The sequence below is a fragment of the Alternaria arbusti genome (genome assembly GCF_024043155.1).
Source record: "Alternaria arbusti strain BMP 1465 chromosome Unknown scaffold_2, whole genome shotgun sequence".
Lineage (NCBI taxonomy): Eukaryota > Fungi > Ascomycota > Dothideomycetes > Pleosporales > Pleosporaceae > Alternaria > Alternaria arbusti.
In genome coordinates, this window is record NW_026249942.1 from 2,730,902 (window position 1) to 2,745,149 (window position 14,248).

A 14,248-nucleotide genomic window follows, 5' to 3' on the forward strand; every position below is an offset into this window, starting at 1 on the left:
TTCGACCGGCTCCTGGCTTTCGGCTACGTGTGCGTCGGACAACCAATCTGATTGTTGGCTAGCAGCGGTCGCTAAAGGAAAATGCTCCTTCCAGTGATCTTGAATGATGGCGCTGCTTGTTGACTTCGCGAATGCGCTTCCAGCACGTGTACTGAAAAATAAAATATCGGTCAGCCAACCCTCCACAATCTCCACTTCAAGACCAGCTAGCTGCCCAGATATTGCAGATATATTTCCACGTTCACGAAAGCCCGGGATAAGCGAGTAGCCCGCAAGGGCTGCTTCTCTCTCTGAGAGATAATCACCGTTGAATGATTTTTCACGATGGGAGTGGTGGGGTGAGTCTTGTCTGATAGCCCATGGGTCACCAGTCGGAATACCTCGTAGACCGCACGATATTTCACATGGGCTGTCGAGGCTATAAACTTTGTCGGCGTGCAACTTTAATAGACAGGCACGATTCCAGTTGACCAGAATATGCAATTCAGCGTCTTCGCGTGGCATGTGATTCAATGATCGACCAAGATTCCCGGGGTCTGCTAAATCCAGATCCTCTGTGTCCGCGAAACCCAGACCATATAATGGATTCCCGTTGATGTCGGTGAAGTGAATCTCGTCTTTTAAAACAGACAGTAAATGCACAGCGTCGACCACCATTATACCAGCTTCTCGTAGTGGTCTTGCTGTACCCTGTGGTCTGCAAACGTCTTCTAGTGTCCATCTATATTGGGATCCGTGTTTTCTGGGCCAACGCCAGTTCAGACCTGAGGAAGATCTCCCCAGATCTGTAAATTTAAATCCGAGCGTTTCGGATGCTGAAGGCGTATGCTCGTAGCTCGTCTCTATGTTGGAAAGAGACTCCCAGTCAGGAACCCACGACGGCAGCAATGGGGTAGTTTTGGGAAGAAAGGCAAGATCCAATATGTATGACTGCAGTGGCCAGGATCCCCATTCTGTGAGCCAGTACATTGCCAAGCCTGTATAGAGCTGTTGAACGTTGATGCCATAATCGACCGGAAGATCGGATCGCTCGTCCCTACCAGTGAGGCCCAACAAGCCATATAATCTATCGCGTGCATCACCGCATCGACAATGCAGTGTGGCTCCGAGCAGCGATATGATGCTCATGTCGCTTCGTTCGATATTGAGGTACTCCACCCAATGCTGCACCCAGCGCTTATCCTCGCGCTCACCCACGCGCTTCCACTCGCGCCCATATCCATACTTTCCCTCGCCCCCACCCTCGTGCTTCCACTCACCCGTACCCTCGAGCGTCTTATCTCTGTACTTGCTTAGATATCTCAAAAAGAGGCCCCAATCTATCGTGACGTCACCAATGGTGAGGGTGGCTGTGTTACTAAGCTGAACCTCTTGGATTACCCAGATGCGTGAGAAGTAGGGTATCTGCAAGATGAATCGTGGATCCACTGAGGTCATGTGGTTATCATCAGTAAAGTCTGGAATGGGGACACGTTTGGCACTCTCATCATCCGCATATATGAGAACCCTCGACGCGGACTCGTATATTTCCCTCATGAGTGACACTTGTTGCCCGCGCTCTTCCAAATCAAACTGATTAATGCAGATGGCGTCTACCCAGATAAGACGATCAACAGCAATCCGGTAACGTTGTAGCGCTGCCATGCAGTTCTTTGTCACGAGACAAGTGTCGTAATTTGGACCGATGAAGATAGTCTCGCACAGGGCTGAATTGCCATTGGAGTCTGCCCAGGTATATGATAAAGCCTCGAAGATTGGTCGGCTGTGATCGCGAAGCCCACAGACTAGTAACGAGCAATGAATAGGGTCGCTCTTGATCTTGCTGCCATGCACGCAAAGAAGACGAATCGAATCAGCCTCAGGAAGGCGGGAATAAATCTTGTGTAGCATCGGCTCCGGGCGCATCTGTTGCTGCAAGCTCTCCTGATTCCGCGACAACGAGAGTTCATGTTCCTGGCTCGCATGGCTGGCAGTCCATTCATCAATGTTGGCACATATGAATGCTCGCAGCTTTTGCTCCTCATTATAGTCATGACCAGACGCTGCAGCGTAGCCCTGGTCTTCGTCGCGAATGAGATTGGAAAAGACTCGTGGGGGCCATGTGCACACCAGTTGTGATCGTGAAGTATGTAGCGGAGGCGCGGGCGGTGAAATCGGGTGGATAGGCGTTAGCTCGGGCGCCCTGCGCTGGCAAGTGCGGCACCCAGGGCGCCCGTCTTCCCACTCCAGATGCAGGTCTGGGCAGCTCGCATCGTGCCATGCCATGAAGCTAGATCGATTCACTTCTGCGAAGTGGATAAAGGATGTGTAGGATGTAATGGCGATAAGATAGTTGCGCAAGGCTGGGGGAAGCAATGCAGACTACCCCGCCGAACTTGTGCCTATTGGTCAGCTTTGCTGCATCGATATCTCGTTTTGGAGACAAGGCAGGGGTCTAAGTCGACCTTGAAGATAGGCAAATGAGCATCCAATACTCCTACAAGATCAGTCTTCGATACCCACAGTTTTGCAAACGTGCAGCAGTCGCTCGCGGAGCCCCAAGGACTTAGTAGGAATCATAGTACTACACCATGGCACCACAAGAGTCGCCTGAAGCGTTCAGAGCTGAATCCAACGATGTCAACCATCTTGAGAGACCCAGCTCAAGTTTCCTGACAGATGCCACCCAAACACAGGAGGACGTTCAAGATCCAGGGACCATTTCATGTCCCGAGGCCTCGAGGAGCCAGCTGGCACATGACAGCTGAGCATTGTGACGAACTGAGGCATTGCACCCCGGCGTCTGACAGGTGTTTCGTGTAACAATGTAGTCCTGCATAGAGAGAGCTGCGGCTGAGGCCACCACTGTCGCACAAAGTTTGCATAGTCGGTACGAGTTGTGGGGTGGTGACATCTCAGCGGGGACGCGAGAAAAGATGGTAGCGAAGCAGCAGCAGTGCGTTGGGCGACAATGTGGAGAAGAGCATGCGGACGATGAATGTCGGGGTACGCGATGTCGCTTTGTCATGTACCTCAGAGCTCAGATGCCGCGCCTGAAGATTTTCTCTTCGGCGATTCGTGCTATGTCGGGGCTGAATTCTTTTCCGCGTCAAGCTTCGTCGGGGTAGGCACTAGCGCAGGGCATGGCCAATCAGGGTTGTGGGCCGTCGGATCGAAACCATGGGGAGACCTCCGCGTGATTGACAGCGAGCGACCCACGTGAACGAACACCTCGGTAGCGACAGCCTTCTCGCCATCATCGCTACCACATTTGCCTCCCGCAGCGAAGGGACTGGATTTGGATCTCTCGCAGTCGCTGGGTCAGACATCCTGACCGTGCATCGTGACCACATGCACTAATCAAGGGCGGCCCCGGTTGGACGTTTCCAGCGTCGGGACAGGAGCGGAGGCTGGGGTTGGTGGTGTTGGGCTAATGAGAGTGACTCGTGCCACACTGCGCGCTTAATTAGGAGCTCCGAAGGCCAGCGAAGTCGCGTATTGGCCGTTAGGCGTCCATGGCGGACAAGCGTCAGCAGTTCACATTCATCATGACCGCCGTTGCATTAGCGTTCAGCCACATGGTGTTGTCTGGGGAAAGAGGCCTGCAGTGGTGAAAAGCATAGCGCAGGCCATGCCATTGGCGCATCGTCAGCGCATCATCGTGATGTGTGAAAGCAGGCGTCGAAGGCGGAGGGAGCCGAGTGTAGGGCGCCGCGCACCTGGTATTGGGGGCTAGCGTCGTTACCAGTCTGCTCCAGACACACGTTAGCCGACTCCATGGGCCACGAGAGACTCCATGGGCCACGATGGTGGAGTCTAGTGAAGTGGGAACCCTTGGTCGGGGAGCACCTCACGTGCGGCTCTGAAAACCTAGAAGCGTTCTAGACAGGCAAAACCACCGTCTGTGCTCTATCTGCCAAGGTCAAATCACAGCCGGTGCAAATGCCGGTCCGACACTTGTCAAATTACCAGGTTAGTCGGGCCAGTCGGGCCTGGAGAAGAAGCTGGAGCAGGCAAAACGCGGGCGACCATTCCCCAGAGAGCTGGTGGCGCGCACCCTTCACTGGGTTCCAGGCTAATGCACCCAATAGCAGGGAAGCACGGGCCCCTACTAGTCGCGCCGCAATGTTACCTAGCCATTTCTGCGGTACACTTGTTCCGCACTGCACTAGATCTCAAATCTCCAGCTCTGTTTATTAACCCTCAACTCACCCGCATCTCGGATTCTGATTCTTCGTCCAAGGCCGCGTGCGAGTTCTACCCTGCACAGCTTCAAGCAACGCGCTTCGTCAACTCCCTCAGCGTACAACCCCCACGCACTTGCCCATCATGAGCCACAACAACGACCTGGCCGACGAGGCCGCCAACCCCAAGGGCATCCAAGCTACCACTGATGTCAACATGACTGAGTGCCCTGTCACTTGGAAGGCCTACCTTCTCTGCGCCTTCGCCTCCTTTGGTGGTATCTTCTTCGGTAAGACAATAACATTGTACAATTTCCACAGTAATAGTGGCTGACTGCATACCCAGGTTACGATTCCGGATACATCAACGGTGTGCTCAACTCGCCTCTCTTCATCGAGGAAGTTGAGGGCCCCATCTGCCCTCAGGGTCTTGACACTGCTGGTGGTCTCTGCAAGATCAGCTCTGGCAACACCTCGCTCATCGTCTCCATTCTCTCCGCTGGTACTTTCTTCGGTGCTCTCGCCGCTGGTGACCTTTCCGACATGATTGGTCGCAAGTGGACCATTGTCCTGGGATGTCTCATCTACATCATCGGTACGAACTCACCCGCTTGCACTACTTTATGAAACAAGCCACTAACCCCCACTTAGGAGTTGTTTTGCAAATGGCTGCCACTGGCCGTGACCTCCTTGTCGCTGGTCGTGCCATCGCCGGTATCGGTGTCGGTTTCGAGTCTGCCATTGTCATTCTCTACATGTCCGAGATTTGCCCCAAGAAGGTCCGTGGTGCGCTCGTCTCTGGTTACCAGTTCTGCATTACCATTGGTCTCCTACTTGCCGCCTGTGTCAACTACGGCGTCCAAGGTCGTGGTGACACTGGCGAGTACCGCATCCCCATTGGTATCCAGTTCGCCTGGGGTCTTATCCTCGGTGGTGGTATTGCCTGCCTTCCCGACTCCCCCCGTTACTTCGTCAAGCGCGGCAAGCCCGATGAGGCCAAGAAGGCTCTGATGAAGATCCGTGGTGTCCACCCTACCGACCCCCAGGCTGCTGAGCTCAGGTCCATGGTTGAATTCGAGCTTGCTGAGATCATTGCCAACGAGGAGTACGAGCGCGAGCTTATCCCCGCCGGTGGCTGGATCTCTGGCTGGGCCAACTGCTTCAAGGGTTCTCTCTTCCAGTCCAACTCCAACCTCCGCAAGACTATCCTCGGTACCTCCCTCCAGATGATGCAACAGTGGACTGGTGTCAACTTCATCTTCTACTACTCCACTCCCTTCTTGGAGTCGACTGGCGCCATCTCCAACACCTTCTTGATCTCGCTCGTCTTCACCCTGGTCAACGTCTGCTCCACCCCTCTTTCCTTCTACGGAATGGAGAAGTTCGGTCGCCGCACACTCCTCCTCTTCGGTGCTCTCGGTATGTTGATCTGCCAGTTCTTGGTTGCCATCATCGGTGTCACTCAGGGATTCAACAACTCCACCACTCTCGCCGACGGCACCACCCGCGCCAACAACATCTCGGCCGTCAACGCCCAGATTGCCTTCATCGCCATCTTCATCTTCTTCTTCGCCACTACCTGGGGTCCTGGTGCCTGGGTCCTCATCGGTGAGGTCTTCCCTCTGCCCATCCGCTCGCGTGGTGTTGCCCTCTCCACCGCCTCCAACTGGCTCTGGAACACCATCATCGCCGTTATCACCCCCTACATGGTTGGTACCGACCAGGGTAACCTCAAGTCCTCCGTCTTCTTCATCTGGGGAGGTCTCTGCACCATCGCCTTCATCTACACCTACTTCTTGGTTCCTGAGACCAAGGGTCTGTCTCTCGAGCAGGTCGACCAGATGATGGCCGAGACCACTCCCAGGACCTCTGCCAAGTGGCGCCCTACCCACACCTTCGTCGAGAGCTCCCTCCAGAAGGGCGGCTCTACTATGATCGAGCGCAACGGTTCCATTGTCGTTGACACTGAGAAGAACCACCGCACTGCTTCCGTCCACTAGATGGTTAATGGTGTAGTGTTTTATTCACGTCTTGATGACACGAATGAGTCACTTTGAATGATGTAATGTTTGGTTCTAGCTATGCAGTACAGTATAGCATATTACTAAAGACACGGAATGGATAGATGCCCGGCTGGAGAATGATACCTCTGTAGTTTATACTATAGCATAAACTACTTCTTAATCTTGAACAACCAACGCTCTTCTTACATGTGATGCCTTCAATAGCTCTTAACGTTGAAATGGTGTTGTCTCATGTGGTAATCCTTGAACTTCAATTTTGAGATGCTTTTCGACCCATCTTTTCATACGTCATCCTGCATCAATATTTTCCCTATCCCTAATCACACATACCCACCCCCTCCCTCTGCCTCCTTAACCCCTCCCTCAACTTCCCATCTCTCTCCCTCTCCCCCTTCCCCATCCCCTTCTCCGCTCTCTTCACCCTCCCCTTCTCCACCCCCCTCATCCTCCCCTCAACCCTCCTAACCTCAAGCTCATCCGCCCAAGGCCCCGCTTTCACCTCCGCAACACTCCTCCCCACCCACCACTGCGGATCATGAATGCCGAGCCACCCCCCTTGCTTCACCCAATCCGGTCGCGGGATGCCCAATTCGTAGATCTCGAAGAGGGGTGATGAAGCTATGAGTGTGGCGTGGGTGCGGAGGAGATTCAGGGCGGCGAGCGTAGTGGGCTTGCTGGTGGTGGTTGGGATGGTGAAGCGTGTTGTTTGCGCTGGGGTAGTGGTGGAGAGGGTGTAGGTGATACCGGATTGTATGCGGTGGAGGAGGGGGTCTGTCTCTGAGGTGGTGGTTGCCTCGTCCAGCGAGGCGGAGACCTGGGACGCTGGGGAGGTAGAGGGTTGGCGAATAGCTGGGCGGGGAGTCCTTCGCCTTGGCGACCGCTTTCGTGGTGCGGACGCCGGAGGTGATGTCGGCTTCTCGCTGCGCGATCGCTTGGCTGATGGTGATGAGGCTAGCTCATTGTCTGCTCCACGCTTCAAGGATGCAGATGTCATGATAGCAGTAGTGATAATGGTAGTAGGGAAGTGGTTTGGAGAGGTAGGACGGTGTTGGTCAGATTTGAAGATGTCATTGAGATATCTAGACAATAAGGTTATGCTATAGTGGAAGTGAAGAAGAGTGTGTCCATAGACAGAATAGCTCATGCGCCGAATATAACAGCCTCTTTCACCACAGTATCTCAGAACCCCTTCACCTTGACTGAACACGTACATAGAGCCACACACATGACTGAACCATCATTCACTGAGTTGGACAACCTCCAGGGCCACGAAGAGACATCTTCTCCAGCATCTTCGCAGTGTCTCGATCATCATGGATACTCTCCTCACCGATATCGTTCGGTCCAAGAGCTATCCACATCATCAGTAGCTCAATGCCCGGTATAGTTGGCTGGTTCACTTCCTTGCGATGCCTCTCGACAACCTTCATCAGCACTTCAGGCTTCACGGCCCCGAGCTGGGTCGTATGTGGTCCTGGAAGTGAAAGATTGGGGTGAGCTTTGGTGGTCAAGTATATTCCAAATATGCCAGTAATCTTGTCCGCGTAAGGTATATGGCCCTTGAAGCCAAGCTCGCGCATGACCCAATGTTCTGATTGGACTTCAGGACCCTTCCAGGCTTGGAATGCTGGCATCGTATGGGGCGTCTTGGGAAGGGCAGTGTGAAGAGCGTCTAGCCTAGACTTGCGCTGAGCCTTTGTGAGCTCTTTCCATGATCTCGCAGTGTTGTAGCCGTTCTGGGTTGGGGGGAGAGTCGCCATCTTGTAGGACTTAGCAAATGCCTTTGCTGCTTTGACGGGATGATCCAGACCCAGTTCAGCGACACCCAAGAAGCGGTAGAAGCGAGCGATAGCAGACACTGGAACTGCCTCAAACCCCAAGAGCTCGTTGTACAATTTGGCGTCCTCAGCATAACCCACCTTCTTCGGTACATGCTCGTACTTCCGGCCGATTCCGTCAATGGCCATGTCCGAGAAGAAGAACATCGCTAGTTCAAGGCAGACCATGCATTCGAGTGCACGAAGTTGAGCTAGGGAATCGGGTTCCAGGCGTGTACTCATCATGTTGTTGTGCTCCAGTGTAATGTCGATGAACTTGAGTGTGTCGTCCCACTTCGCGAATGCCATGTCTCCATTGCCTATGTTGAATGCCATGTCACCCATGCATTTGATGGAGAGAGCGATATCGTAGACTTCAGCGACAGCAGCTCGTAGCCATGCAACTCCCTGAGTCATTGCCTGCTTGACGCGTTCAACAAGGACAGCATCAAACGAGGTGGTGAAGGCGACCTGCTGTCGGCAAGCTACACCGCTGACTGTGATAGCGGTGGATTAGATTAGCAAACGTCTCATATGCAACTCGCCATGGCAGAACTCACCTTTCTCCATAGGTAAGATCAACCTCTCTTGATCCTCCCTGCTCAGAGTGCTGACGGTACCGGGCGGCTTGTGTAGTGCGAACTTGAAGTCATAAGCCATGAAGTTGGCGAAGTCCAGGATTCGTAGAACGCGAGCAAACTTGGCCATGTCTTGCAAGAGCAACAATCCCACTGTCGTCTTGCCACCATACCTCGACTTCTGGTGGAAGCTGGGATTGACATTGACTTCAGCAACATGCTTGTCGAACTCATCCATCTTCAACTTGAAGTAAGGTGTTTCGTGATTGACCAGGGCGGTTTCAATCATCGTACCATAGCCATTGCGAAGTTTGATCCACTTGTTGTCCTCGTAGAAGATGTTGGTAGCTTCCTGATTGATAGCCTTGTTAGTGCGAAGGACAGCGACCTGGAAGTCATAGTCTTCGACGAGATAGCGGTTGGGCGGCCCACGAACGCGATCAGAGAGTAGCAGGTAGCGGAGGATGTCGCGAAGGATGTGCTGCGGCAGCACTTCCAGACGAGACATGATGGCGTACGCTGTCAGGTCACGGCGGCAGCTGGTCGCTAGGGGTGAGCGTGCAGTCGCGACTGTCGGCTGTCGGCTACCGCAGAGCTGTAAGTACACGGAACCCTTTGAACAGAGCAATACCTGAGACAGGATCACACAAATTGGTGAGAAGCGTCGAGGTGGAAGATGAGAGTGAAAGACATCAACTCGACGGCCTCGACGGGCGTGATGAACGAATTTTCCGTTGACGACGTCATTTTTCTACAAGCTTCCAGGCAGCAATGTCAAGCGGAAGGTGCTGATAACTTCCTGTGTTGTGCAGCGAAAGTGAGTGAGTAGAGACGGGCAACTGCGAACAACAGCCCTGCGGGGGTCTTACCGAGGCTTGTATCGATGTAGCTTAGCGTCTCCGCTTAGCTCAGGTCCCTGCGCATGCTCCCCGGGGCCGGCTCTTCTGCCTCCATACCCATCCTCCACGCAGTCCATCTCATCATGTCTAGCCATCTTTTATCATTACCGCGCGAACTTCGCGACATAATCCTCGAATTTGTCATCAGTGCGCACGTCGAGCCTCCAAGACACCCTGCATCGGATGACACCCCTCGCAAGGCCTCAGTGGGCTCGAACTGCCTGCGAATACCCCTCTTGCCATCTGCCGAGCAATACGCTACTTATGGACTGCTCCTCACGAACAGACAACTGCACCACGAGACCAAAACCTGTCTCCGCCGCCCGACGGCGTACTTTCTTGACGTCATGATGGTCAACGACAAAGAGCTCTGGCCCACATGGACCTGCTGTCCAGCTCGAAGCAAGGAGTCGATCGCTTTCATTGGCATAAACGTGCGCGAAACCAGAGATAAGCCGGCTCTCTATTTGAAGCGGCTTCACAACATTCTTCTCAATAAAGCTAGCTTTACTGGTCTCGTCGAATACATAGCGGATATCTGTTGCCCTGGTCACCAAATTAGGAAACTTGGGTTGAACCTCCTTATACCCACTTCACCTGAGCGAGCCCCGCATGTCAGTACTGTGCAGTTGGACTGTTTTGGGTGGCAAGGAAGATTCATACAGCGGGACATGCGTCCTGTGATGAGCAAAGAAGATATCATGAACAACGAGAGCCTAGCCCTGAGACTACTAGCCTATCGAATGGCCTTTTTCTTACTATCAGTAGAGATAACCGTGTCGGAACTGAACCGCGTGGGCTTCAAACCGTGGGCTGGAGGCTTTGACAAGAAGGTCATTATTGTCGATGGGGACAAGAGGGCTGAACTAGAAAGGCGCTGGGAAGGGATCCATGATCCGCACGTCCAGAGCGCTACTGACGCACTCAATCACGACAATATTTCAGGAGCAATTTCTCCGTCCACTCCCACAAACCTCCCGCCAGAGCTTGGTCTTTAGCCTCCACCGTCAGTTTCTCCGTCGAGTCTACGCCCCCAGGCGTGTAGTATCCTCCATTCCGCAACGCTTCTTTCTCCGCTCCGGCCGCACACCAAAGCTGATTCAAAACGCCCTCATGTGGCTCAAGCCACTTCTCGCCCAACATCCGCGACGTTACATGGACAAATGTCTTACTCCAGCCGGCCATCTCGGTATTCATGGGCGTCTTGACAAGTCCAGGGTGGATGGCTACAGACGTCAGCTCAGGATGCCGACGCGCGAGCTCCGCTGCGAAGAGGATGTTTGCGAGTTTGGACTGGCCGTAACGAATTCATGCGCCTAGCATCATTCGAGACATCGTGCTTCCAGCGTCAAGCTCATCGAAGGAGATACCACCTTTGATGGCGCGATGGAACTCGTAACCGGCGGAGGTGTTGCTGACGACACGGACGTCTGCACCGGGCTCTTTGGCCGTCTTGAGCAAGATGGGCATCAGCTCTCTGGTGAGCATCGCATGGCCGAGGTGGTTCGTCGCGAATTGGATCTCGTAACCATCAGTACTCAAAACTGCCGGTTTGGCAATGATACCGGCGTTGTTCATCAGTATATCGAGGCGGTCATGTTTGAAGTCTCGAGCGACGGCCTCTTTGACTGCGCGAAGGGACGAAAGATCCATCTTGATGAAGCTCAAAGATGTCCTCGGGTGCTTGGCTTTGATGTCGGCGATCAGTGCATTCGCTGCAGCGACATTGCGGCCTGTGAAGTAGATGTGCAATGGACTGTGCGCCGCCAGTGCTCGCACACTTTCTTCTCCCAATCCTGCGGTGCCTAATATGACTGTCAGAAGAACGTCAACGACGGGCAACAAGTACACTCACCTCCAGTCACCAAGATCACTTTTCCGGAAAGGTCTCGAATGTCCTTTGCAGGGTCGAAGTCTTTGAAGCCTTGCATGTTGACGCTTTAGCCAAGAGGCGTGTTGATGTTGACTTCTCATTTTCTGCACATCTACAGCAGCTCTTATATACATGGCATATCGTCGTCTGCCTTCCAATCGGCAATCGGACGAAAAGATAGGCTCGTTGTGGCGCTTCTTCAAGGTGGTGGTGCTGCTGCGAAAACTATCTCCGCCGGGAAGATGTGTGGCCGCAACGTGCAAAAATGCCGGGATGATCGACGAGAGTGCAAAAACGCTATACCACATTCGGCCATGAGACAGAACTATGGCTGCAGGCACGAATGTCGAAGACTGGACGAAGTCACCTATCATAATTCACGTCACGGTCCCTGGATATCCAGATCAAAAGTAAGGTGGTGGATGCATTACCTGAGCTGTCAGGGTGTTACCCAGTCGCGCTTGCTCATAGATCGGCCCCGCTAGTATATTTCCCGTGCAGCTACGCGTCCCGTCCCGTCGCATTCGTCGCGTTCCTTACCAAGCCGTTTCCATCTCTCACCACCTATCCCGAGTTCGCCAGACACTCTAGCGCGTGCGATAGGTCGGCTGTACGCGTGATCTAGTACAGGCTGCCGCCATGGTCGCTACCCAACCCTTTGGTCGTGTTAGCGACTTTACAGAGGCCGCAACGCGTCGCATTCTCGTACGCAACATACTTCGGACGGTATCAGATGTTGCCGATGGTGGAATGGTACGAAGGCTTCGTAAGAGGTATTGCGTCGATCCGCTTGTCCAAGACTACCTAAAGGTGCGCGCTGGCGGAGAATTCACATTGGTCCTAGTCCTGTTTGTTGCCTGGTGCGGATACGATCAAAAGCCAAGGGAAATGCGCGGCCGCTTTACTACTTGTCTAGACCTTGTTGTCTGGGCTTTGGTCATGCGTTCCCTCATCCCATGCAAATTCTTTCGTCATAGTAATTCCTCTTTCTCTCCTCATACTCTGCGAGAGCTCGCTCGTGGTCACACTGCCTTCTTTGCATAGGGCAGTACCCGGGCACTCTCCATGCACAGTCGTTGTCGTGAGACACATTTCGTCTTCATCCAATCGCGATTTGCCCCACTGGCTCCGAGTGTCATTGTTAATCGTGTCTCCCAACGTATCCTTAAGGTTGATCTTGCGCGTGCGCTTCTTGGATATCGTTTCGAGAGGGTTTAGCGAGGGGCCGGATGATTCGGAATGCTGCGATGACTTGAAGGAGGATGGCAGGCGGGTCGAGAGTGCGTTGATCACTTTCATCATGAGCGGTCGCAGGGTGGGTAAGCATCCGGAGATGATGCCGATGGAGGGTTCTACGGAGGACCAGATGAAGACGTCGCTCTTTGCCCAACTGATGTCTTTCGACTGGACGAGGTGGGTAATGGTGATGATGCGGTAGAGCGAAGCAAAACAGACGCTGTACTTATTAGCGAAACCTTTTCGTAGGGACTGACGTAGGAATGCGACGTACAAGCTACCAAGTAGGAACGTGAGACAGACTGCCACCTTCTGGGTACGTCCCATGTGGAGCTTAAGCACGCTCGCTATGGGTATCGTAAGGATGCACACATCGCCGAAAAGGTTGATGATGCCGACACCGAGATAGAACTACAACTTGGTCAGTCGGTGTTGCAGCTCGGTCTTGGAGTATTCTCACCTTTGCCTCGTCTACCTGGACCACGCCTTTATCTCCGTACCACTGGTTCCAATAATAGTGCAGTGGCCGCGTGTAGAGCGGCAGGACGATGTGGTTGGTGATAAGATAGCCTGTAGTGAGAGCGATGCAGAAATAGCCAAAGTACGAGAGGCCAAATATGCGGCGGTATAGCGCCAGAATCGAGAACTTGATGATGCACACACTCCATGCGTAGATGAAGACATATGCGAAGGTGATCTTACTGTGGTCAGCACTGCGATACTTGTGGGGTTCTGGATGTTACAACTCACTATCGTAATCTGTCGCATCTCATACGGTCCCAAAGACCATATGTGCTTTCCAAGGCCGTAGAAGCCGCCTAGTCTGGACGTTAGCATCCGTGATTAGTCTTGCGGGATCGACTGCTTTACCTGCAATGCAGCACGCTAGGTTGCCCGCATTCAGCGCCAGACCGAGAAACATGAGGTAATCATCTAGACCCAGTGGCTCACGCTTTACGTGCAAGCGAGTGTAGAGGCGTAAGCCCACGAAAACGAGAGAAAGGACGAAAAGTACAACGCCGATAGCATTGTTAGAAGCAGTGCGGGATTCGTTCAAGTCGAGACCCGGAGGAGGATTTGCAAAATAATCAAACGCCATGTCAAAAGCCGGTTGTCGTCGGAATCACGCAGTTTGGTTTGCGAAGTGTCAGAGAATGGTACAACATTATTTGACGCAGAGGGTCAAGTTGTATTATCGCCGTGCAGGCTTTTGGGTTTTGCACCCCCATTCACTCGGCGGTTTTCTGTGTCACGACATGCATTTATTGCAGTGAACCCATAAGGCCGTGCAATCACATGTCCAGTCGGATGAGTTTCCCGCGTAATCGCACCGATTGTGCAACGAGTGAATGCCAGTGTTTTCGGGGAGAGTGCCGGTTTCGGTGCGAAATGGAGTCGACGCTAGCCATATCTGTATAGGCTCACCTGGCTGCGAGAACGCGTGGTGTGACGAGCCGGGTACCTGATGCGCACTAGCCCGATGACAAACGATCTTCGTGTGCAGTTGCATTGTTTGGCAATCCGGGAAGGGCTGGCAGTTGGGCAATCGGACCTTTCCACGACGCGGGAGATAACGACGTGCCGCAGCGGCCGCCGTTGTACGGTGACCGACCGGAAGCGGCGATCTTGGCAGGTAGCAAGCAACCTTAACAAAGAAA

At 53.4% G+C, this 14,248-nt stretch overlaps 4 protein-coding genes across 4 annotated transcripts; 1 reads left to right on the forward strand and 3 right to left on the reverse strand.

Moving 5' to 3' along the window:
* Positions 1 to 4,308: 4,308 nt before the first annotated feature.
* Positions 4,309 to 6,163, forward strand: J4E86_002532 (uncharacterized protein; the record flags this gene model as incomplete). The annotated part of the gene is made up of 3 exons (XM_051443091.1): positions 4,309 to 4,453; positions 4,510 to 4,758; positions 4,815 to 6,163. The coding sequence occupies 3 exons, from the start codon at positions 4,309 to 4,311 to the stop codon at positions 6,161 to 6,163; spliced, it is 1,743 nt and encodes a 580-aa protein (XP_051306679.1).
* Positions 6,164 to 7,428: 1,265 nt separating this feature from the next.
* J4E86_002533 (uncharacterized protein) lies at positions 7,429 to 9,090 on the reverse strand (the record flags this gene model as incomplete). Its single annotated transcript, XM_051443092.1, has 2 exons — positions 7,429 to 8,501; positions 8,565 to 9,090. The coding sequence occupies 2 exons, from the start codon at positions 9,088 to 9,090 to the stop codon at positions 7,429 to 7,431; spliced, it is 1,599 nt and encodes a 532-aa protein (XP_051306680.1).
* Positions 9,091 to 10,789: 1,699 nt separating this feature from the next.
* Positions 10,790 to 11,412, reverse strand: J4E86_002534 (uncharacterized protein; the record flags this gene model as incomplete). Its single annotated transcript, XM_051443093.1, has 2 exons — positions 10,790 to 11,277; positions 11,337 to 11,412. The coding sequence occupies 2 exons, from the start codon at positions 11,410 to 11,412 to the stop codon at positions 10,790 to 10,792; spliced, it is 564 nt and encodes a 187-aa protein (XP_051306681.1).
* Positions 11,413 to 12,266: 854 nt separating this feature from the next.
* Positions 12,267 to 13,512, reverse strand: J4E86_002535 (uncharacterized protein; the record flags this gene model as incomplete). The annotated part of the gene is made up of 4 exons (XM_051443094.1): positions 12,267 to 13,001; positions 13,051 to 13,287; positions 13,341 to 13,413; positions 13,475 to 13,512. 4 exons carry the CDS (start codon positions 13,510 to 13,512, stop codon positions 12,267 to 12,269), a joined length of 1,083 nt encoding a protein of 360 aa, XP_051306682.1.
* Positions 13,513 to 14,248: the final 736 nt, after the last annotated feature.